Here is a 24632-nt window from a genome sequence, read left to right as displayed (position 1 = left end):
CACAGTTGTGTTAGTGCAGCTTTCGGATTAAACCCACATACAATGTAAAATGACAATTAGCGAAGGTTAAAAGCAAAGTGCATAGATTCTAAGTAAATGGAGAATTCTGTGTAAAAAGAGCTTGCGCTGTTAATTAAAATGTGTTTATTTCAATTGAAATGGATGCGATGTGTAGTTAGATGCTCAGATTTAAATTTAAGCATCAAAAATGTGCTGCTCAACAGTAAATAATTTTTAAATCTTTTATTAAGTGCTTAATATAATTAGTCGTTTACTGTTTTGGGATTTAGAGAGTCTGGCTTGGTATTCCGTCTAGCATTTGTGGCTCTATTTCCGACTCTTAACTAACCGCTAATCCACTCATCGAACTAACTTAATTTGCGAGTTTCCTACCAAAGAAGAAAAACAAATTAACATGGAGAATTCAATTGCGTGCACGTAAATTTAATTACGTCAAACTTGGCCACACAATTTGTTTACTCGTTCACAACAAACTTTAAAGTTGCCAGAGTAAGGGGGGGGAAGCGGGGATAGGGGAAAATGTCAATGCAGCACTTCACCCCTCGACTAACCCAATCCTACAACAGTTCCATGGTCAGAACTTTGTTCAAACTTCTCTTTGGGGCAAAAACAAGAAGAAGACGCAAAGTGCGCACTCGAAAAGCGATTTTGCGGCTAATTAGACCCCAAAAAAAGGCAAAATAATTAATTAAGTTTTTGCATGGTGAAACTATTTATTTTTTGTCGCCAGATCGATTCGTGCAGAGAAAAGCACTGAAAATCAGGGAAAAACTGCCGCTAGATGGCGTGCTGTTAATCCATTTAATGAAACGAGATTAGAAAATCAGAAACACTGCTCAAAAATGTCAACTGGGCCGGCAACTTGTGGGTCCGCAATTAAGACAAATTAGGCGGAAATGCCAGGCAGCAGCAATGCGGCTTGCAAAGGGGCGTGGCCGAAAGCGGAAACGGAAGCAAGTCAATGGCTAAAACCATGACCTTCAGCAAATACTAAAAACTTTGCTTTTTACTTTATACCTTACGTTTCGTTTTTGCACTATTTCTATTTTGTGTTTTTGCGCGAATATCGCGTGTTAGTTGCCATATTTGTGTTGCCAGCTGTCTAAACTTTGACATATGCAGTCGCGGCCAGTCGATGTGGGAGCGGGGGGAGCGGCGCACGCTCTCCTCGGGCCATGAAATCATCAGCCGATAGGGGCGGCTGCCTGTCTATCAATTAGATTGCGATGTTATCGCAGGCAACAACAGGTAAATAAAGATACATACATACACACACACACGCACGCACAACCGCACACACACCTGCAGCACGCAGCTACTTGCAGTTTACCCCGTACCGCAACGCCTCCTCCATTCAGCGGAAAGTAGGCTACAGAATATTTAAATTGAAATTGATAGCCAAGCGGCGAGCGCCTGCGGTTTGCTGTTCATACACTTCCTTTTGCTGTCAGCTGGAGTGTGTGTGCAGTGTGTGTTGTGTGTAGGTGGCATGCCAGCAAATAAATTATAAATTTATTTGTTTACTCGCGGCTGCTGGCAACTTGCATTAAAGTGGCATTTAAATTTATAAAGCTGCAATTCTATTTTATATCTAAGATTTAAAACTGTAAAATTTCTATATTTCTATACAAAATTTTTAAAGTTACAACAATTTATCTCTATATATAAAACTGTTTGTCCTGACTGACTGACTGACTGACTGACTGACTGACTGACTGACTGATTGGTGATCAACGCACAGCCCAAACCGTAAGAGCTAGGAAATTTTCACTGTAGTTACCTTATGTAATGTAGGTGCACGTTAAGACGGGGTTTCGAGAAATTCCACTCGCAAGTGTGGAACAATCGCGAAAAACGTTTGTATGTAACTTTTTTGTTTACCATCCGATCGGCCCCAAACTTATTTTCAAAGATCTTTGTTCAAATTCATTTGAGGGGTGTTTCGCACTTTTCGGAAAACCCATTCCTAATGGTGGAAATGGAGGTCAAAGATTTGGTGGGTGATGTTTCGCGCTCAAATTCATTTCCAGTGATCTATATGAAAAATCATTTGAGACGTGTTTCTCACTTTTCGCAGAATTCAAACTTCTTCGGGGGGAATGCGATTTAAAGATTTTTTGGCCGGCGTTTTAAGTTGTGTCCGATTTGCTTCAAACTTATTTTTAAAGCTCTTCATAAGAACTTAATAAGTACGTATTTCAGCGATTTGGAAAATTCCACCCGCAACAGTGGTAAATTGGCGGAGTTGTAAAGGGTTGTATGAAAGTTTTTTGTTTAGCATCCGATCGGCCCCAAACTAATTTTCAAAGATCTTTATTCAAATTCATTTGAGGGGTGTTTCACACTTTTTGAAAAATCCATCCCTCCTTTTTGCAAATGGGGGTCGAAGATATGGTGGATGACGTTTTGTGTTCAAATTTATTTCCAAAGATCTATAAGAAAAATCATTAGAGACGTGTTTCACATTTCTCGCAAAATCTAAACTCCTTCGGTGGAAAATGCATTTCAAAGATTTTTTTGGTGAATTTTAAGAGTTTTCCGATTTGCATAAAAGTTGTTTGATTCCCGTCCGATCAGTTTTAAAATCATTTTCAAAGCTTTTTTGATTTTATAACATACGTGCCACGGGCAAGGCCGGGTTATACCCGCTAGTAATTGATAAACTTATAAATTTCTTGCATTTCCCACTCTCTGCGATGCAATTGAAAATGATTGAAAATGAATGAAAATAAATGAAGTCGTTCTAATGAACGTTTTTTCTAGAACTAGGTCAGATTAGGTTTGAACTATAAAATTTGGGCACTAAATTAGGTAAAAGGAAGGTTAAGAAGTGTTCCAACAGATCTGAACAGCATTCTCTGATTAATAATAATGGAAAAAACATTTGCTGGTTCTATCTTCGGTTCAATTATACTTAACTATAACCCTATTAATAGAGAGACTAGGTAAATGTAGACTATTGACATATTAAGCGCGGTAAAACGATCAAAATAAACGCAGCTATAAAAACAATTAAAAATCATTGTTTAATAATTACGAAAACCACTTGACTTTTATGATTGCCACTCAAAGAGATTTATAAGCATAATAAAAAAACGAAATCAAAGACAAGGGCCATATGAGAGACACACGCTGATATTATTAATATGTATTTATAATAGGGCACATTTCTGTGAGCGACTTCTCTAGGTTGACTTTTGGATATATTTCGCTGGGCACACATGGCCAAAATGTTTTATTTGGGGGGGTCGTATGGTTGCCAAGGCAAAAAGCGCAACAGAGGATCAACGCAATGCGTGCTAGGCACTTGTCAAAGCCAAAAAGGACTCGCATGTTGGCTTATATAAAAAATGCGTTCTAATGGCCACAGCGCACGCAAAGGAACGAACGCAACAAAAGAAAAAAAGTTGCGAATAAATTTAATTTGGCTGAATGTCAATAGAAATATGCGTGGAATATGCGTTTGTAATTGGCAAGTTATATAAGAAATACGAGAACATTTATGTGCCGTGACAGACATTCGTCGCGGCTTTGACGTCGTCGCAGCATAATCAATTTAATAAGAAGAAAAACCCAGGAAAAACTCGCGGATATAACTCACCTCATTAGCTCGAAGGTGATGCACAAATGTCTACGGAAATATGTATAGTCAAGCATATGTATAACATTATGAGATCCATCTGCATCCTTTTCGCGCAGCTCGTCCAATATGTTGAGCTCAACGACCGCCTGGTTGAGGAAGCGCTTCTTATTCCTTATGATCTTGATGGCCACATGCGTGTTGGTCTTGTGATCGAGTGCTCTGATCACCTGACCAAAGCTGCCCTTGCCGATCACCTCCAATATCTCGTAGCGGAAGGCTATATGATCGTGTTCAATCTGTCGAAAGCAAAGCAAAGGCATTAGAAACTATAATTTATGTGCGCTATTTCGACTTACGATCTTGTAATTGCCATTGTCATCATCATAGCCCAAATTTGTGGTATTGGCTGTGGGGGCGGGCTTATTGTAATTCTTGCTGGCATGCTGGCCGAAATACCAGACCTCTTTGTACACCTTCAGCTCCTCAAATTCCAGATCAGTCAAATAATTGCGATATTTTTTAACAAGCTCTAGACGGGATAATGAACAAATATATACAAATCAGTGAATGTATAAGGCATAAAGAGCAGTTAAATAATGTTTTTTTACGAGCTCTAAATATGTTAATGGATAATGAAAATAATATATAAGGGTATACGTTGTACCAAGCTATCTGTATTCCTATTCGCTTTATAAGTATTATTAATGGCAAAAATTATAAAAATAGAAGCATTTTTAAAACTTTAAAAAAACATATTTTATATGAAAATTTAACAAAAATTATAATGTAACTAACTAAAATTTTATTTGTTTTTTATTTCATTTATTTAAAAGTAAATTTCCACTCATTTTGACTGACCTTTGATAAGGCAATTACTTAATATCTAATTTGGCTTCGCCCAAGTCGCAGCTTCTATCTTTCGTTCCTATATAAAGTTACACAAAGAAAGAAAAAAGTGAAGCGCACTTTTCGTTTTGGCATTTTCAATGGACCTTTTCGCTGTTTTAAGCGCCGCGGCGCTAAAATGAATGCCAAAGAGCAAATGTAATTGAAAGCTAACCCATGTGGCAGATATCTGCGACCCTGACCTCGTTGCCATTTGTATATAAAATTAATTAATGCGCAGCCTTTTACTCCCCCATCCGACCGCTCCTGACGCTTTGGACCAAACTCTGAGCTCAGGGAGCGTGAGCTTTGCTAATTCGCATTGGACGCCAGCGATGCGTATGAATCCAACGCACTAAAAACCAATGCAAATGTTGACAAGAGCCTAACCCTGCTGCCCGCGGCTAAGCCCCAACCCACCCCACTCACCTGATGGTGTCATGGGCGTGTTGCACTTGAGCTCGGCGCTGCCTGTGCTGCTTGCCGAGTTGCCGGAGCTGCCGCTGCCGCTGCTGCTGTTCGATTTGGTCGAGGAGCCGCGCTCGTTGCCGCTGCCGCTGTTTGTGGTCGAGCAGGAGACCGGAGAGCCCAGATTGTTGTTGCTGCCATTTACATTTTGAGTAGTTATTGATGTTGTTGTTATCTCGTTGTTGTTGTTGTTGTTGTTGATACTGTTGCTGTTGCCGTTGCCGTTGCTGTTCATGTGTCCGTCAAGGCGACGGCCCACATTGCACAGCTGTGGCAAGTCCAGCCGCGAGCCGGACAGACGCACATCGCGTCGCAGCTTCTCGTTGTCCAATTGTATCTGTTTGAGGTTTGGGTAAAATGTTGTATATTCTTTCATAAATAATAAAAGTGTTTAGTAATATTTTCACAGGCTTCGAACTGTAAACATTGATTTGTTAATAAATAATATTTATATTTAATTTAAATCAGTTTAAATAACCTATGTCTGGCTCTGATTGTGCTTTTATCAACTGAAATTCATTTCAAAACAAATTTCTATTAAAATGTTGTAGCATACTTTGCAGCTCATCTCAAAAAGTCAATTTTCTCTAAGTTGCACTGCATACTTTATTGAGCATATCTATGTGACTTGGCTACAAATCTCACAAAATCTGCATAAAATTTAGCGTACTGCATCATTAAGACACGACATATATTCAAATTATAGTAAAAACACATTTATAATTTTTTTTAAAATACAACTAAGCCCAATTAATGCCAAATCAATTGTGTATTTTGATTTTTTTTTTATTTGAACCATATTTGCCTGATCTGTTCAGCCTGAAGTCGTATCTGTTCTCTAAAGTCTTCACCTTTCACATCTCAAATAATCAGATTTATTTCTAGGCAACTGTTATTGCAATATTCAGTTTCTCAGTTTCTATCTACCATCACCTTATTTTACATCTTACTCTTCATTTTCTTTAAATTGAAATGTTATCAAAATACTCTCTTAAGATCTGGATTTCATATTCTATAATCTGGCAATAAATCAGCTTTCTCGCTCTCAACTAACTTCCCCCCATTGCTCTCTCTTCAATTCTCAGAAACTTACCGGCATTTCACATCGATCCAACATCGTTTTGAGTTATGTTTGTGAGTGTGTATGGTGTGTGGGTGGAGTGTGTGTGGAGTGTGTGGGTGTTGACTTTCCAATGTTATCCAAAATGGCACAGTGAGTGCTGTCGCCACAGGGTGGTGCTTAGTGGTTGGTTGTTCTTATGGAACCGGCCAAAAAGAATTATTATTGATAACCAGCTGTTGGGCAATGTGTCTGCGGGCCGCACAACATTTGTGTTGATGTTCTTCTTGTTGCTATTGTGGGGCAACTCTGCAAAGAAAGCAAATCGAAAGGAAATTCTGTAAGTTAAATATCAAATACGACGATATAAACACATTAATTTGTTTGCTAAACTCTACGGACGATGGCACTTAAACCCTTGACTTTAACCCTTGACGTGCAGCGGAACCAACTGACGGTAACCAACCACAGCAGGCATAACAGAAAATATGTTTATATATATATCTATACTGAATAGTCGATGTGCATTCCAAGTACACACCATAAATAAAATGGTAATGTCCCCTCTTAAAAACCTCAATAAAAGGGAGAGAAACGAGAGAAAATTACGAATACCCTGTAAAAGATGAAACTTGCTGTGCTTCTTTCTGTTACAGCCTTACAGTCCTTCATTTTAAGGAATTTAGAATCTATTCGTGTTCTATGAGGAATTTACAACAAACCTAATAGCAAATTTTATGACTAGTTTCAGCTATAAATCGAAGCTTATCGGTTTTCAGCATTTTTCTAAATTTTAAATATTTTTAAACCCATGAGATCTAACCAGATTATCACCCTGCTTACGAGCATAATACACCTTGTTGTCGTACATGCCGTCTCTATCCATTTTCAATGGGTATAATGCACAACAAATAAAACAAAAATCAACGCCATGTCAAGACATAACCATAACTAACTCACAAGCCCAAAAGCACCCAAAAGAACTCGAATGTCAGTCAACGGCATTTAGCAGTTTTCATTGTCAAGGCGGCGTTTGTCGGCAAATCATCAAAAGGCCCAAGACTTTATTAATATTTGTTGGGTACGAAGGGTGCGCGTAGTTAAGAACTCTTGCCTCTTTCTATGCACTTGTAGGCCATAACATAACCAGGCACAACTAGCTTACACTTCCCTTGCAACTTGGTAACCAAAAAGTCATGACCAATTATTGGCTTTTTTGTGTGCGCCTCTGTTTGTTGCCCTTTTTTTCTATCTGTATATCGTAGTGAGGGGCAGGCAGATGTGCCAGACAGTCAGTCAGTCAGTCAAATGTGTGTGTATTGGCTTTGCATTCAGTGGCATGCATAATAATCCTAACCCTTTTTCTTGGGGGGGTCGCAACAAAGCCTCGTTTTGCGAGTGCTGCGAAAGTTTGCTGTGCTGCACAAGTTTGCCTATGAATAGCAACATAATGAGTTAACCAGTAAGTCGAGCACACTGAGCGAAATGGGTAAATAATATAATAAGATAATAAAATTAATTAATATTTTATGATTTTAAAATCAAAAAGATAAAATAAGAAAAAATTATAAAAAAATGAACGGGTTTAAAGTTATTAAGTCTTTAGAATACGCTCCAAGACCTCTTTAACATTCTATATCCCACTGTTAAGTTTTTATATAAATTCAAAAGAGCTGCAGAAAAAATAGGTTTTTTATGTACTTTTTTTTTTATTTATTACTAGTCTTTATTCTTATTTTGTCAATTCTGCATTAACTTGAAGCTTTATACTTGCTTCTTTTATTAAATACTAATCTTTTATTATCTTATGCCATAAAGAAACCCTTTTCTTGTTGTTTTTAGTTTTAAGATAAACTCTTAAGAACTGCAGAAATAGAGCTTATATTTTACCAATATTCTCCCAAAGCTTTATACTTAGTATTTTTTATTATATACTAGTCTATATTTGTTCTATTGTCAGGCAAGGCGATTATCCTCTTTAGTTTCTTATAATAATTCTAAAGTGCAAGAAATAAAACTTTACTTTTTCCTTATACTTAGCATTTTTCAAATCAGATAATGTTCTTAATTGATAGTTTGTCATTGAAACCATGTCCCATCCTCTTTATACCAAGTCTTAGCTAAACTTATCTCCAGTTATATAATACATCTTAAGCTAGCCAATTTTTTGCAGTGTAGTTAACTGTTTGCCACATTTCAAGGTGCCATTGTGAGAGTTCCCAGCAAAACTTGTCTACTTCCTATGTTTAATCTTTTGCTTTGGCTTTTTTTTTATTACAATTTCTTATTTTTTATATATTTTGACATGCCCTGCGAAAATTTATTGGCTTTTAAAAAGTTTTCTGTCATAAAATCATAATTTACAGCATTCGTTTTCCACGCTGACTTTTGGATCAACTTGACAGTTGTTATGGCATCAGTGGGAGTTGAGGGTTAGCATTTTGTTTCTCTTGACTTTTCTCCACTTTTTCTCGTGTGTTTTGCAATATATTTGAAATGCTTTTTTTTTCTGTTGGCGTCTCTTCTTGCTTTTTGGTGGGTGAACTTAACAGCTGACTATTAAATTGTTTTTTTTGGTAAGTTCGTCATCGTTTCGTGGAGCCTGTCATTAAATGCAGTTTTGTGAGCTGGTTTATTTCAGTGGCTTTTTGCAATTTGTTATAAAGAAAGAGTCGAGTTGGGCAACAGCAACAGCAGCAGAAAAGAGCAAATGGCAAATGGCATATGGCATATGCCAAGTCTTGTTGAGTTTAACGTTGTCTGCCGTAATTTGATAAGCGAAAGTTTTTTGAACTCTGCGCTGGGAGAGATACAAGTCAATTGCAAGGCTGTCAAATTATGACTAAAAATAGCTGTCAAAGCTATTTAGAAGGTGGGTCACATTCAAATGACAAAACAGACTCAAGATACAGATACAAAATACAATTGCTTGGGCGTTATTTAAATGTTGTGTCTTTGAGCCACAAAACTCTATTTTGTTTTTGCTTTAATTTCAATTGATTTGATTTTTTGGGACTACAATTTATTTGACATTGCTTTGACGCCCACTACTCATGAGTATTTGATTTATACGAACAAGTATTTTATATACTCATTTGTATTTATTGTGTGCACCCAAACGATATCTGCAATTTCTATGAATGCCATTGAAATTCAAATGTCAATTTCAATGCCTTTTTTTCATGTGTTAGTTACTCAGTTGTCAAGTTTACGAAGATGTGTCAGCCGCAGTTGTTTGGGTTTTTGGTGACCTTGTTAGCTTTCGAGTTTTTGGAACTGGCCTCTTAGAAAATCGATCAGCTTAAATGACAGATAATTCAATTGTGCGAATTATTTAAAACTTGATTCACTTTGACTGTTTGCAATGACTCTGATATTTTTATTTGGACTGAGTTTTTAATCTACCCAGTCATAATTAAATGTAACATTTCAGTTTCTGTCGTACTTTCTCAAGTCTATATTTCATCTTATCCATTGCATAACTCTCTCAACAATTTTCAACGAATTTACTTTTGGCTGCGCCCAACTGACCCAAAACATTAAAACTAAATATAAAACCATTTATTATAAATTTCGACGTCAAGTGTCGCAGACCCTAAGCAAAAAACAAAATATATAAAACAAAAACCGTCGGTAAATTGGTCACTCAAAGTAATTGAGTCGCTTCTTTTGGAACGAACAAACAAAAAAAGAAAAAAGACTATAAAACTGAGTAAAAAAAACGAGAAGAAGGCAACTTTAATGGCAATAAAACTGTCAAGAAATTTATGTCCATAATTTGTCAATTTACAAGCGAGTTGTATTTTGACAAGCGCGAGAAAATCATTTCAATCAACTCAAACTCAACCCAAAAAGCTAAAAAATATAAAAATCAAAATCATAATAAAAATATTGTGCATCGTTTTTCAAGTGCATTTCGTTTGCTTAATAAATGTCAATTGCGATTGTTTTTGTTTTTGTTTTTTGCTTTCAATGAACTGAAGAAATATAAAAAGCAACAAAACGTGACATTTTGCTGTTGACTTTTGACACTTGCAATCAGCTTTTTGGGCAGCCGGATGGAAGAGTTATATACAAATTTAACCGTTGACTCAGGCGAATCCGAATAAATCGCAACTATGTAAATCAACTTTTGGTTTTTGATTCTCATTCGACACAATAAAACCTTGCTGCAAATGTCAAACTTATCGGGGGAGTGTTGCCATTTAAATTTTCGGCTACTTGACACTTTTACAAGCTCAACTTAACACAGGCAGTTGTTTTCGTTCTATACTAGATGGGAAAATTCTTTATGGCCTTACATTACGTATGGCCAGCAGCATGTCAAGAGCTGTCCATAAGTCTATCGAAATACTGGTCTATTATTTGATTTTGATTTATTAAAATGTTTTCTTTTGATTTTTTGACGCCTCAAGTGCCACACGCCGCCAAAAGTTGTATCATGTGCATGCAAAACAAATTGAAATTTTAATTATTCACATTTCTTTTATTGTTTTTTCTTCGGACATGTACACACTTGTAGGCCAGAATGAGGCAGTGCGAACGAGTAGGGTTTCGAAAAGGTCTTTGTGCCTATTGTTCCCATCAATTTATTGATTTGTTTGGGGCCAGCTCAAAAATGGCAGGCATTTTTGGCACATTGATGTTTCGGGGGTGAAAAAACAGATTACGGGCCTTTGATCTTTAGCGGTTTGTTGTAGGTGCTATAAATTTATGGCAAGTCTGAAGTGTTGATCTCAATTGAGCTGCATGCATTGTATTACATTTATAGTGGCATATTTGCAATCTGCTATAAAGTGCTATAAATTTATAGCAAGTCCGAATGTTGTCCCCAATCGAGATGTGCTCATTAATTACATTTATAAACATTTCTATAACATTTATATTTTGCTATAAAGTACTATAAATTTATAGCAGACGAACAAATTAAAGCCAGCTGAGCATTTGTGAAGTTTCTGTGATTGCCTACTCCCTGAGAAGTCACTGTCTGTTGTCAAATTGATGTCAATTTAATGGCACAGTTCACTGTGCTCGTAACGCCAGCCTGGCATGTCCAATTTTGTGCTAGCTGCACATAAACAAGTCCATTTATGGCTGCGATTTGCCTGTCGAACCCATTTACATGCTTTCTATGCCCACAATAATATGCCATAATTTTAAAGCAACTGCATTTGTGCATGCAAGGCTCAAATTTCGCGCGAATTCGATAAAAAAAAAATGGGATCACCTAACTCGAGTTGGGCCTTCGCCCAAACACTTACAGCTGAATGCATGTAATCTATAACTGACCCACGACAAGGGGAAATGGCACTTAATCATATGGCACACCAGGTTAAAGCGCAGCCAAATACAACATCGTTTGTCGCTGGCATTTGGCGTGGCCCAGAAAATAACAAAGGCGCCCTCAAAAAGCCGATCACAAAAATAGCTAAGAGCCGGGCCATGCCACAAAGCGACATGCTACAAACATTTTTGTGTTACATTTAATTTGGCGCAGGCACGACACATAAGTAAAATATATTTAGTTTTCATTATTGCAAGAATTTTCACCGTTCTCTATTATTATTAATATTTTGCAAAAGCAGGCCAGAAATCGCATGCCACATTATTTGGTTAAGCCCAACAAAGCGTGGCAACAGTTTTTGTGTTCTGGGCATTAACCAGTTAACTAGCTAACTAAGCGAATTGCCAGCATAATAGGCCTACACCTCTTCTCTGCAATACCCAAGCAAATGTGACCTCATAAACTATTGACCCAGTAACCCCAACCCCAAGTAATGACCTCAAGCAAAATGTCAACTAATCGCGTATAGATTTCAACAGCGACAAATGTCGAGTACCGTACGGAGCGGAAGTAGTCACCATTATGCTTGAAAGCGCTCAGTGTGGGAAGGGGGGGGGGGGGGGGGGGAGTGGAGCTGGTGGCAATTGGAGGTTGGTCAAGCGGACATAAGTCGCCCACGGCGAACTGTGCGACGAGGAGACCAGACAAGTGTTAAGCTGGGAGTATTTTACAGTAAAATATTTCTATTTATATCTATAAATACCCTGATGAGAAGGGGTCATAAGAAACTGGGGTGAGAAGGGAAGATGGTTAAGAAATTATAATAATTTTGGAAGGACGTAAAATGTACTAGTTGAAGACGAGTGTGTAAAGAAGTGTAAACACGGTGCATATAGTGCTTTATATTTATAGCAAAAACAAAAATAGCAGGCACAGTCTAACTGTAATCTTTGTAAAGCATTTGTAAATATTATGGCACATTGACAGTAAGGATTTCGAGTAATTATTAACAGCTTAGTATATTTTAAGAAATACTAGAGACTGACGTGCTATAAAGCGCTATAAATTCAAAGCAGAGTGCATTGTGAAGTTCTTGTGATCGTTTATGGAGCATTTACGAGGTACTGTAAAATTGCCATAAATTTATAGGAATTTAGAAGTGGCTAATCCACTTATTTCTATTATTATAAGATTTATTATAACCACAAAAATAATGCAAATAATACAAAAAAATAAATGTTAATCAAAACTTTAAAATTGTGGTATTTAAATTCAAAATTGTATAATCTATCATTTCACAGTGTAGGGTATTTTACGATTTATTTTTAACCACCCAAAAAAACCTGCGCCGCGCAACAGTTGTCATATGAGCACAAAAAAAAAGAAGAAAAAAACAACAACAATGATGGGCGTGACATAAAAACCCTAATACCGTAGCACCGCACAAAAACGTCACCCAGAAAACGGACGACTGACGAAAGTAAAATAAAAGCAGCCCCAGCCCCAGCACCAGCTGTAGATGGGCGCACGTTGCGTATGTGTAATATAATTGAGCAGCAAATGGTGGTCAATGCACTAGAAATGTACGGATTTCCCCAACCCGCCGAAGAGTTGGCTACCAAAACAACAATTTTAATAACTTCCGTTCTACAAACACTTTTCGAGTCAGTTTCCCGGGCTCTGGTGGGGTGACTGCACAAAGACAATGGACATAAATGGGCATAAATCTGGGCGGTTCTTTTCTGTATGTTTGTTTGGCTTTGGCCATCAAATTGGTAAAAACAAGTGCAGCGCGGGCTAACGGTATTTGTTGGTCAATGGCTGCTGCTTGGGCCAAGGCAGGGGCGGAAGGCGTGTGTAAATATACTTTATAGAGCCCAATTGGCGCAGCGCTGAAGATAATCGTAAATCGCGGCAGTAAAAGTGCATTAAAACGGCTGCTCCCCTGGGTTTTAGTTGTTGTTGTAGTTGTTGTTGTTGTCGGAAAATGACAATTAGCCTTGTGCTGTTGTTGTTTCTACGTGCTACTGGCCTCTCTTATTTGACAGTTGAGTGCATTTCTCTCACTCTCCTTCTAACTGTCTCAAATATAGACATAGACGGTCACGGAAGTCTTTAGCGTTGATTGAGTAATATCTAGCTGTAACTATCTGTATCTGCAACATTAGTTGTAGTATCTGTATTTGTGCTCTTTATCTGTATTTGCATTTGTTTCGCCGCTTGCCAGCTGCCAGCTCGAACGCATTGCCAATTTTGTTAATAGCTCTGTCTGTCGTCGTCGTCGTTGTTGAGCAGGAAGCAAACTGAAACTGTTACAAAGCGCATCGAAATTTTTGCCAACGGCCTATTTACTTAGCTTGAAATCAACTGTGGGCAGTAAAAGGTGCAGCTGTTGAGGGCGAGAGGGAGCAGTGAAGGTGGGCGTGGTGGCCTAACATGCAAGGCTTTGCTGCAGATTGAACGCAGCTGACATTTTCAGCTGTTGAGGTGCGCCTTAACCGAGTGGAACAAGTGAGCTTCAAATATTGGCAACGACTTCAAATCTTAACAATTCATTTTCAAGAAAATATTGAATTGTAGACATGAGCAACAAATCTGTTTTAGTATGTAAAATATTCGCATATTACCACAGCCTAGCTGCTCAGCCACCTGTTCTTCCTTCCAATTGCTTATTTTTATTATAATTATTTTTTTCTTCATTTATATACAGTTTATGGAAGCGCAGAAATATCACACAACCACACAAAACACATGTTCTTTATAGAATATCATAAATTCTTAGCTAAATTCAACAGAAAAGATCATCATGTTTATCAACTTTGTTATTTGTTTATAAGGTTCAACTCAAAGTTCACTGAACCAACACAGATTTTGCAATAAGATACAAAAGTTGTAAACAAAGAGAAAAAAAAACAGCCAAAGCACAAGCTGTGAAAATTAGCAGCTAATGTCAATGTCCAAATATGAAGATCCTAAAAGAGAGTTGTACACAAACATTAGCAATTGATATGTTGATATCTTGAGCAGCTATCCAAAAGCCAAACCATAAAACTAATATTTGAGTGAAGCACAAATTTACATAATAAATGAAGTCAAATTGGTCTCTTTTTTATATACATATATAATTTGCTTTGTTGGACCGCCCGCTGAACTCACGAAATTAGAACATCAAACATTTAAAAAGCCATCATATTGGCAATAAAAAAATTGGGCAACATCAAATGATCTGTGGCTTATGATAAAACTTGATGGGCAGCTGTTATAACTGATGAAGATGATGATGTTCTGACTGGCTGGGGCACCACTTGATAATTTCATTAGAAAATATTTGCGCAACCTCTAATTATGATATTTTTTGTTGTTGATAATCAAAACGAATTCGACATTCACATGTCAAGTGTGGCGCTGTGTGACCCAATTTCTGAAAAGCATTCTCTTAAGTTTTCCAAAAAAAAAAACCAAACTCACGACATACAACAAAAAACAAAAAACCCTCAAACTCTATTTCAAATGGCGCTTTCTAAATAGAAGCGTGAACAAAAATAGTAAATATTGTGTAAAAATATCATTTGATTTACAATTTCCCAATCAATAAATAAGAGTTTATATATATTTATGTTATTTATATATATGTATATATTTGTATTTTTATTAAAGGCAATTCGACAGCATTAAAGTATTCTTTTCGTCTGCTTCTTCGGGTTTCTTTTTTATTGTAATCGAAATCGAAAGCAATTTCACTTTGCCGCCTAATTGTCAAAAAACTGACAAACAACTGTCAGTCAATCATATGTCAATTGCGGTTAAAGACCAAGGGGGGAGCACAGGAGCTCGCGAGTAGCCGCCTCAAGGGCTGGCAACAGGCTAACATGTGAGTATATGAGTGTGTGTGTGTGTGTGTGTGTGTGCGTGTGTGTGCGTGTGTGTAAGATGAGACGAGTAACTAATCGACCACAAAGCGGGCCTCTACAAAACGGAGCTTGTGGGCAGCATCTGTACAAATATCAATTACACACACACACACATACACAGGCACATTAGGAGAATTGATCAACGTGTGTGGCAAGTGCTGCTGCAACTGAAACTGTTGATGGATCAATTTAATCTGAGCTGAAATACCTCAACCCACTCGTTTACAAGTTGACTCATTCGAACATACAAAAAAAACCGTATAAAATACTAGAACACTCGCCTGCTTTAAGCCTGGAGTTGACAAACAATCAGTCAATCAATCAGTCAGTCAGCCCATTTTCAAATTTCATGATCTCTTGCAAAATTTAATTATTCCTAAAATAAAGCTTTAAATGTTGTACACCACATTTGCTCAATGTGTTTCCGTTTCTTAAACTCTCTCTCTCTCCTTCGCTCTCTTGATCTCACTTTACAGTTATTTATTTTCCAATTTCAACACACTACCACACTGATTACTCTACTTATTTCATTAACAATACGGTTCTTTAAAGGGCAACCTTGACGTGCATTAACCCACAAGCGCCTCAAGTTCAATCACAAGCCAAGACAGCGAAAAAATATCAACTAATCAAAATGTCACACTTTCCATGCCCGAAAAAAATAGTAAAAATAAAAATCTGCTGACAGCTGACAAACCAAAAAAGAACCAAAAAATCAAAAGATAACGAAAACAGATGTCGAAGAATTATGCGAGCGCGACTAGAAAGATACCCAGCCTTTAAACAATTATGTGCGATATTAAATATTATACGGAGTGGCATATATAGAATATTAGAAACTATAGAAACCATAAATCTATTAAATCCTTTGATCGGTTTTTATTTATTTAATTTTTTCTTAAACAACTCTATCTATCAGATCGCATTAGGCATCTCTTTCTGTCTCCTCTTATGCTTGCACGGTATCCAAAAATCAAAGCACAAGTGTGGGTTAGAGGGGCGTCGGCGACATGAGGCGGTTCGCATTACAATGAGCCATGGAATATGCCAGCAATTGCCGCCAGGCCCAAGAGATGAACATTGGCCGGCAGGCGGCGGGTAGCAGGAGATGCGGTGGGGACCAGGGCCAGGCGCGACGAGATACTCAACGTTCAGATTACAGCGGACAGACGACAGCAACTACAACAACGACAATTGCCTCAACTTTGGCGTTAATGAACATGAGCACACTTTAGCGAGCACTCCCCGTATGGCCAAAGCCATAGTCACAGTGAGACCCGGTGACAGACAAACCGGACAGACTCAGGCCATGGCGGCATAATGAATTGAAGTGAGGCTGTGTGTGAGAAGTCGAGAGAGAGAGGGAGAGAAGGATGGGAGGGGTTGCAACTGTGAAAAAAGTACTGAACAAAAAGCATTTTAACACATAATAATATGAAAATAATTGAAGCAATTACAAACGAGTGTGTGTGTGTTTGTGTATGTTTATCTCGGACTTGAGTGACAGTTCGCGGCAATGTACGATCAACGCAATTAGCGTTAGTTTTAGTTTCCTTATGATGCCCATATATACTATTTTTCACAATTATTATATAAAGATTGTGCAGATCTTAAGTGTGGAGAAAATGAGCTTAACATTTAGGAGATAGAGGAACTTTTGGTGGGAAGAATGCGCTAATATAAGCTATAGATAATACATAATATTAATTTATATTTTTTATTAGCTATGTAATAACGCCTATATATAACACATAGAGCATGCAGATCTTAAGAATGGAAGAGATGAGTATTATTAATAATTATATTAAGGTAAGGGAGAAAGAACTTTGGAACAATTATTAGATTATAATATACATATAATATTTTATATTTATAGTATTATTATTTTATTATTATTGTTTATAAATAAAAATATTATTAACAGAAAATTAATTATTAAAGAAATATTTTTATTATTTATGTTAATGCACCGAAGATCAATAAAGATATTATATAACATTGGGTTTTTTTTTTTTAATTTATTTGTTTAATCTATAATGATTAAATGTTTGCATCTACTAACAAATATCTCTGCTATGCTGAAAATAAAGTAAAATTCTATTTTTGCCCAAAACTAGGGTCTATAGTTTTAATAGCTTCCACATGCTTTACCTAAAACAGTTTTACTGCAGTGCTGTCCAAAAATACACAAATGCTTAACCTAACAGCATTAATCATCAATATATCTGCATATTTCCCACTCTAAAGTGATTATGACATAATAAAAAAGAAATAGCTTTAAAAAATGGATATATAGTATACATGAAACTAATATCTGCGATGCTTTCATTTTGCTGCATGTTACTCAACATTTTGCCCAACATTTACATCACCTGCCGAGACTCGTAAAGTGCAGATACAAATTGCACTACTCAATTGCAGCTCAACTTCGGATATGCCATGTTTTTTACTACCACTAAAAAAACGCATCGATTACTCAGCAGCCAAAGCCAAAGAGCGGGAGCTGCAGCTCTAGTCCCAGCGCCAACAAAAAAAAAGAAGAGACCACAAATTGCAAACCACGCAAAACCCATTCACTGCACACGTAACCCTTAACCCCTGCGCCACCCACACACACACATACACATGCACTCATATTTGGCAGCTGCCACTAGTTTTAACTAAAAACACAAAAATCCATTTGGCAAAGCTTTTGGCTAAAAGGCATCTTCTCAAGTGTCTAAGCCAACCAACCCCTAGAACCACATTTGGTAAAGCTGTGTATTCGGCTCTTCTGGCTGCATTTTCAGCTTATGCGCGTTTTTTACAACACCTGGAGAATGAGTGCAGCCTTGCAAAAGACCGCAAAAGAAATCGACAGGTAAAAAAATGAAATAAAAAACAAATAAAAGAAATATGTTTTTCCTTGAGCTCCATTGTAGTCTTTGGATAAATATTTGTGCCATTAAAAATGTTTTTTTCTTTTTATTATGATTTTTATGCCATCATATTTTATATGGCCCAACTGATGGTTGATTTGTTGTGGGCTTTTTTTATGCTTTGTTTTTTTTTTGTTTTTGGGAACTGCCCCAATTGGTTTTGCATTGAGGGTGGGCAGGGTTTTTTTTTTTCTTTTCTTTATTATGTAGCGCAAGAACAAGCGCGTTTCGTTGTTTACTGCAGTTCGAGTCGGATTTTTATGGGTTCCTTCATTAAAAACTTGACCCAATTTATTATTTTTATTTGATTTTGGCCATTGACAATTACGTAAGACTGTCTGTTGCGGCAGTCTGCAGTCGGCAAGTCCATTGTAAAAACGTTTTCAGTTAGACACAAGATCTAGCCAAGGCCGTAACAAATCCCATTCACTCGTCTTACTCAGCACTGCATATTGCGAAAATTCGATTTTGATTTTGCCGATTTGCTGGCAATTTTCTAGGCACAGACACAATGCACAGACCAAACCGAAAGCAACACAACAAAGAAAAAAAACAAAAATACATAATATATATGTATATGAAACATTCATCGCATCTCTTCAGGCAAAACTAACAATAAATTGCCAATCGTCATGAAAACTAACGAAAAAAAAATAAAAAACTATAATAATACTGAAAATCTAAAAACCCCGCGAAGCGCAAAGCAATTAGACATGCAATACTCGAAAGTACTCGTAATGTCATATTTGTAATTAAAACTAACTTCGTTTTGCATTAACAAACCGTGAAGTTGTTTATTGAGATATCTTGCTGAGTGATTGGCATTTGGTACGTTGGCCAAAACAAAAACTTTTGCCACTGACAAATGTAGCTCATACTTAACATAAACTCAGCTCAAGCAAGTTGCAATTGATTGATAGATATTTAAATTATGCTCAATATATAAAATCAATTGTGATAGTTTTCAATCAACTCGTGCTATGCGATCTTAATGAAATTGTAAGAATAAGCTAGTCCCCAATCTCATAAGGGAATTTGTAGAAAAGATTAGACTGCATATGTTTAGTTGTTTTATAGCAATCAAATCTGAGGAGCTTGCTCTAATATATCTTGATTTAATATATTTTATTAATAGATGTTATAATTGTTAGGTCCCGGATTTAAAAAACTCAAGAAGAGAGTCGATATATACATATATTCAAGAAAAACATGATACATTTTTTGCAGCCACAAAATCTACTTAGTTTATGATTATCTCTTAATATAATATATTTTGTCTTATAGTTGTAGAAGTTGAAGTTGGATTTCTTATTTTTATAAGGTTTTCGTTTTGACCAGCTTTAGGCTCTGAATTTGTTGTGCCTCCTTAATTAAAAAACTTAAGAGCAGAGATTGAGATATATTCCAGAAAAAAAAACATAACAAATTGTGTTTTTAATAAAAAAAAAAAAACAAAAATCATATTTAATATTATTTTATATAAGTCAGGTGTTAAAATGTTCCTATCTATTCCTATTCTGCCATGAATTTTGATGCTTTTTGCATCCTCCTTAACTGTATTTTATCATAGACAAAATTTCCACACTTTTATGAAAGACCTTAATAACCTGTTCAAGATTTGCCAATTACCTTCTAGAGTTCATATTATCCATACTACATTTTCTTATACAAGTCGCAACTGTTCACTTGGCCCGGGAGATGCCCAAATTGACATTCATATGCGGTTCAAAAGATGCAAACTAAACGCTTAAAGCATTTGGAGACAGGTCATATATCAACTGGAGCAAGCGGCAGACAAACTGTCAGACGGAACTCTCTTTCACACACACACACAGACACACTCTACCCCCCGCTCTCTTACTCGAAAAGCCAATGCCGCCAACGAGAGGCGCAAAAGACGAAACTCGTAAATAAAAATGTCAAATGAATTTCCATAAGAAAGCAAGAAAAGCACCAACTGAAAGTGGAAATTCGAGCGAAAAGTGTAGAAAAGCAAATATATATAAAATGGAAAATGAACGCATTAATGCATGAATGAATGATGCTCTCCGAAATGTGTTTGTCAATGCATTTTGAAATGAAATGAATTACCAAATTCGTTGAGCAAATGCTAACAAATCCAAAAGACACAGTTCAAAGTTGGTTTGTTTTGGTGGCACAAAAAATTTGCCTTGCCAACTAATTGGGAACCAAAGGGGGCAACAGTTGCTGTGAGATAAATAAAAAAAAAACAAAAACAAAACCCTAACACGTTTTGACCACAGTCTTTGCTGGACTTTGTATTGGAAGTCGATCGAAACTTGCTAAACTGGCTTTTAAAAAGCTTTGACTGCGGCTGCTTCTTGCACATGAGCAGAGGCTGAGGCTGAGGCTGTGGCTGTGGCTGCAAGTGTTGCAGGTTTCTTGAAGATCAGGGTCCAGGCCAACTGTTTGTTGTTGTTGTTGTTGTTGTCGCCAAACGCATGCCTACTCCTTGTTGTTGTTGTTAGTGTATCGGGCACTTAAATGCTGATTGTTAAGGTTAATGCACTTGAGTTCGTTGTCGCTTCTTTGCGCACCAAAACTTGACTTTAAGTGCAGATAGCAGATTTAACAAATTTTTACGAGCCTGCACCAATAAATGCTCGTAAAACTTAATTAAGTAAGCTCCATTACCCCCGGCTCTATGCCGTGACTAAATTCATGCAAAAAACTCAAGTTTTTGTAAACATTTTGTGCAGTTTTCACTTTAACAAGCGACTAACGCAGTTTATCTCGCCTCGGTACAAAATTATTACGCATACGCAACGTTGCACAGCCATCGACTGCGGGCAATGTCACAAAAATCTACTCTCGGTTGTTGTTGTTGTTGTTGTTATTTTTGACATGATGTGCATTGTGCACTTTCACTTGTTTGGCAGCTGCTTAATTAAAGACACATATTATTTAACTGACAGCCATTTAGCGAAAGAAAAAGTTGCCGCTGGTATTCAAAATTTTCAGAGATTTTTACCAAGAAAATAATGAATATTCGAATGAGTTTTTGGAGTTTTCAAGCGAAGGAAAAATAAGAGAAAATATACTACTTTTATGCGAGATAAGTTAAATGATTGGTTAAATAATTATCATGTAATAGACAAAAAATGAAATATATACTTTCCTAGGATGATATTTTAGAAATAATTGATTGGTTAGATATACTTTTCTAAGAAATACGAATAATGATTATTGATAATTGAGATAGCTTAACCCACAGAAAATTATTCCCAGTTATATACAAGCTGTTACCTTTAAATTTAAAAACTCCTATTTTTCTCATTTTTCATTTCAATAAATATTGAATTCAATTTAAATACGCATATTTCTCATCTATTAAAAGAAATATCAAAACGCTCTGCTGTACCAAATTTTACCTAAGCTACTTTGGTAGCCACGTGGCTTCTATTGATTTTTTGCGAATAAATGAATATTTAATTCAATTTAAACACACATTTTTCTCACCTATTAGAATAAATATAGTAAACGCTTTGCTGTACCAAATAACTTTTACCTAATGTACTTCGGTAGCCACGTGGCTACGATTGACTTTATGCGAATAAATATTGAATTCAATTTACATACAAATTTTTCTCACCTATTAAATTGAATTAAATTGCGGATTTGCTGAACCAAATACCCTTTTAGCTTACGTACATAGGGCAGGCTACAGTTTTTGATTTTGATTAAACTTTCTATAGTATATAATATTGCCTGTTTGTGTATCTATTTTCAAGCTGTCTTGTTTTGCACCTCTATTAACCTCTATTTATATTCAATTTACAGGGTATCTAAACAGTTGTCAGTACATAAGTGTACATTATTTTATATGCTATACAGATATTCCCTCGCGCATTTTCGTCTTAATTGATTTGAACTTGTGGAAGCTATATTTAAACATTTATTTATGCCACATGCGCTTTAATATATATTTTGTTTTAGATCACTGTATGAACTTGCCCCATTGATTAATGCCATTAAAATTTTCCGTTGTACACATGTTTTTCGCATTAATTTTCCGCATAATTTTCGCTATGTTTATGTTATCCACGCGTTTTGCAACGTGTCTGTATATATTTTTAAATATTTTTGGATGGTAGTTTTATGCTATTGCTTAAATGGGTCAGTGTTGTCAGCGTTTCTTTTTGATTTGGGTCAAATGTGCGTTGCATACGAAGCGAAATAAATCATAATAATAATAATTATTATCATTTGCATGGCAATAAAGGCCAGAAGACGCACTCCAAGAGGAAGTTGTTAATTAATGCTCGCAAGCACAAGAAACAAAAGTCCAAAAAAGAGCTGGCTTTTTTTGGGTTCTGCTTGTGGCTCTTGGTATTTTATTCTTTTATTTTTTATATTTTAATTAAAAGCTGGTAGCTTAGAATACGGTTGGCTTATGGGTGTAATCTTTGCTTGGACTCTGTTCTTAGCTGGCCATCATTCTTTGTCATGCACGAGCAATTTGGTTACAATCGAGTTGTTGCAAAGGTCAGCAGAGGGAGTGACCTCTATTTGGAGTGTGTAATAACATTTATGGTAGAGGAGTTATAAGAAAATAACAGAAATAGAATACGGAAAGAAAAACCTGTTGCCAGCGCCTTTGCATTAAACAAAGTTTGATAAAAATGCAAAATTAATGCTCTTCAATGTATACATGTCATATTTACCTGTAATGAAAAGAATAGAAAACGTAGTTAATACACAATTCAAAAATAATTTTACAACAAAAACTATAAAGTATACTGACGAGAGTTCATTAAAAATATATTTTGCCTATAATTCGCAACTTGTTTAAGACTAAGTGCAACTCAGGCAAGTCTGAAATATGCTGACAGAACACAAGAGAGAATGAGAGAGTGATAGAGAGAGAGAGGGAGATGAGAAAGAGCGAGAGGATGTAAGAGAGACCCAGAGATAGAGACTGAAGCAAGACATCCATGAAATATGAGTTAGACCATGAGATAGACGGACTAGTATATGGGAAAGCAGTAATCAAAATTCTATTGTTATTTCTGTTTTAACCATTTTGCTATCTTATTCCTGATTAAAGTGCGGAAACGCTGTGCTCAAAAATGTCTCAAGTCCAAAAACAACTTCCTAACACCTATCGATTGCTTAGTTAAGCCCTTTTGTTCTTTTGCCATCTCGGCTAAAATGTTCTTGTGCAGCGGAACTATTCTAAGAAATCACTTCCTACTTTGCAAATTCAACGCTGCTTGACACTTTTCTATACGATTTATATTGATTGCCCGCAATTCGCAACTTCCGATTGTTCGTCATTTGGCTGACAGACAGGCTGTCTGCCCGCCGTCTTTTTGGCTGGCCGCATAACTCAGAGACACAAGACACACCTCTCAAACGCTTAACCGGGCTAAACAGAGCGCACAGTCGACGCTTTTAAGGGCAACCAGGGTCGACTCGGTTATAAATACTCTTTAAGATGTGTGCTCTTTTTCGTCAGGCATATGTGTTTTTTTTTTTCTTTCTTTTTTGCTGTGGCATGCAATAAATTTGTATGTTTTCTGGCCACTTGCAAGATGCGTTGACAGCTGTCGCGAGTTGTGTACAAGTATCTTAAAGATTGCTAAATGCACACTCGAGATAAACTGATTTTCCTGCTAAAGACATGTATATATACATATCCGTTAAAGATGCCGTTTTCCTGTTCATCTTGAGCGACAATAGAAATCTCGACTTTTCACTTTTCATTCATTTAACAGCCACGCCTCTTAATTGATTGATGGCTTCGTTGCGGCTAATCAATTATTAATTTGCAGCGGTATTTGCTGTCCGTCAATCTGTCAATCAGCTTGGCTTACATCATACACCAAAGTGTACAATATCATGTGCATTAATTACAGCTTGCACAGTTGCATCAGTTGTTAGGCAGTCATTGAACCAGCCGCGGACTCCAATTCCAAAACGTTTCCAGTTGCCCGCCGCTCGAGACAAGCAATCCAAAGCTGAAAATTTCACCCAATTTCCCATCAAATTGGCTATTCAATTTTCGTTGTCATAACAACAACAAACTCAGCTTTTAATATATAATAATAAAAAGAGGCAGCATACAAAAAAAAAAAGATGTCTGATAAAAGAAAAAAGATAAACAAGAAAATTATCTACAGGCTGTCGAAGTCTAAATACCCTTGTAGACACCCGATATATGCTTAAAATAGTTTTATTTTAGTCATAAATATAAAACAAACATGATTTATGGCTGTGGAAAGCCAGATTCACAAACCAATGAAAGGTCGGAAGTTGGTTGGAACCGTAAACCGAACCACAGACTATTATTTTTGGGATCTGCATCCCTGATTTCTACATCGAACCAACGTGATACACAGCTTGTTGCATAGTGGAAATACTCTCTGTGAGTGTATGTAAACACTGCAACTGGGCGCTTTTGATTTAACAACTGCCTGCAGCAGCAGTTGCAGTTGCAGCCGCGGCAGCAGCAGCAACTTTGTTGAGCAGCGCAATCAAC

The 24632-nt window shown here is 36.6% G+C and overlaps 1 protein-coding gene across 4 annotated transcripts in view; it reads right to left on the bottom strand.

The window, feature by feature from the left end:
* Dyrk2 (Dual-specificity tyrosine phosphorylation-regulated kinase 2) overlaps positions 1-24632 on the bottom strand; it is a 62326-nt gene that overhangs the window by 19953 nt on the left and 17741 nt on the right. For all 4 annotated transcript variants that reach the window (XM_064686028.1, XM_064686030.1, XM_064686031.1 and 1 more), the window contains 4 exons: positions 6051-6326; positions 4919-5294; positions 3961-4133; positions 3623-3900 (listed from right to left, as the gene is read on the bottom strand). In XM_064686028.1, coding sequence (XP_064542098.1) covers positions 3623-3900; positions 3961-4133; positions 4919-5294; positions 6051-6074 — 851 coding nt within the window. In that variant the 5' untranslated portion in view covers positions 6075-6326. The remainder of the gene's footprint in view (positions 1-3622; positions 3901-3960; positions 4134-4918; positions 5295-6050; positions 6327-24632) is intronic.

This window comes from Drosophila montana, unplaced genomic scaffold (genome assembly GCF_035044405.1).
Source record: "Drosophila montana isolate Dmon_TW-CO22-7 unplaced genomic scaffold, ASM3504440v1 contig_312_1, whole genome shotgun sequence".
In the NCBI taxonomy this organism is placed as follows: Eukaryota; Metazoa; Arthropoda; class Insecta; order Diptera; family Drosophilidae; genus Drosophila; species Drosophila montana.
Note: the sequence above shows the minus strand (reverse complement) of the source record. Positions and strands in the feature narration are given on the sequence as shown.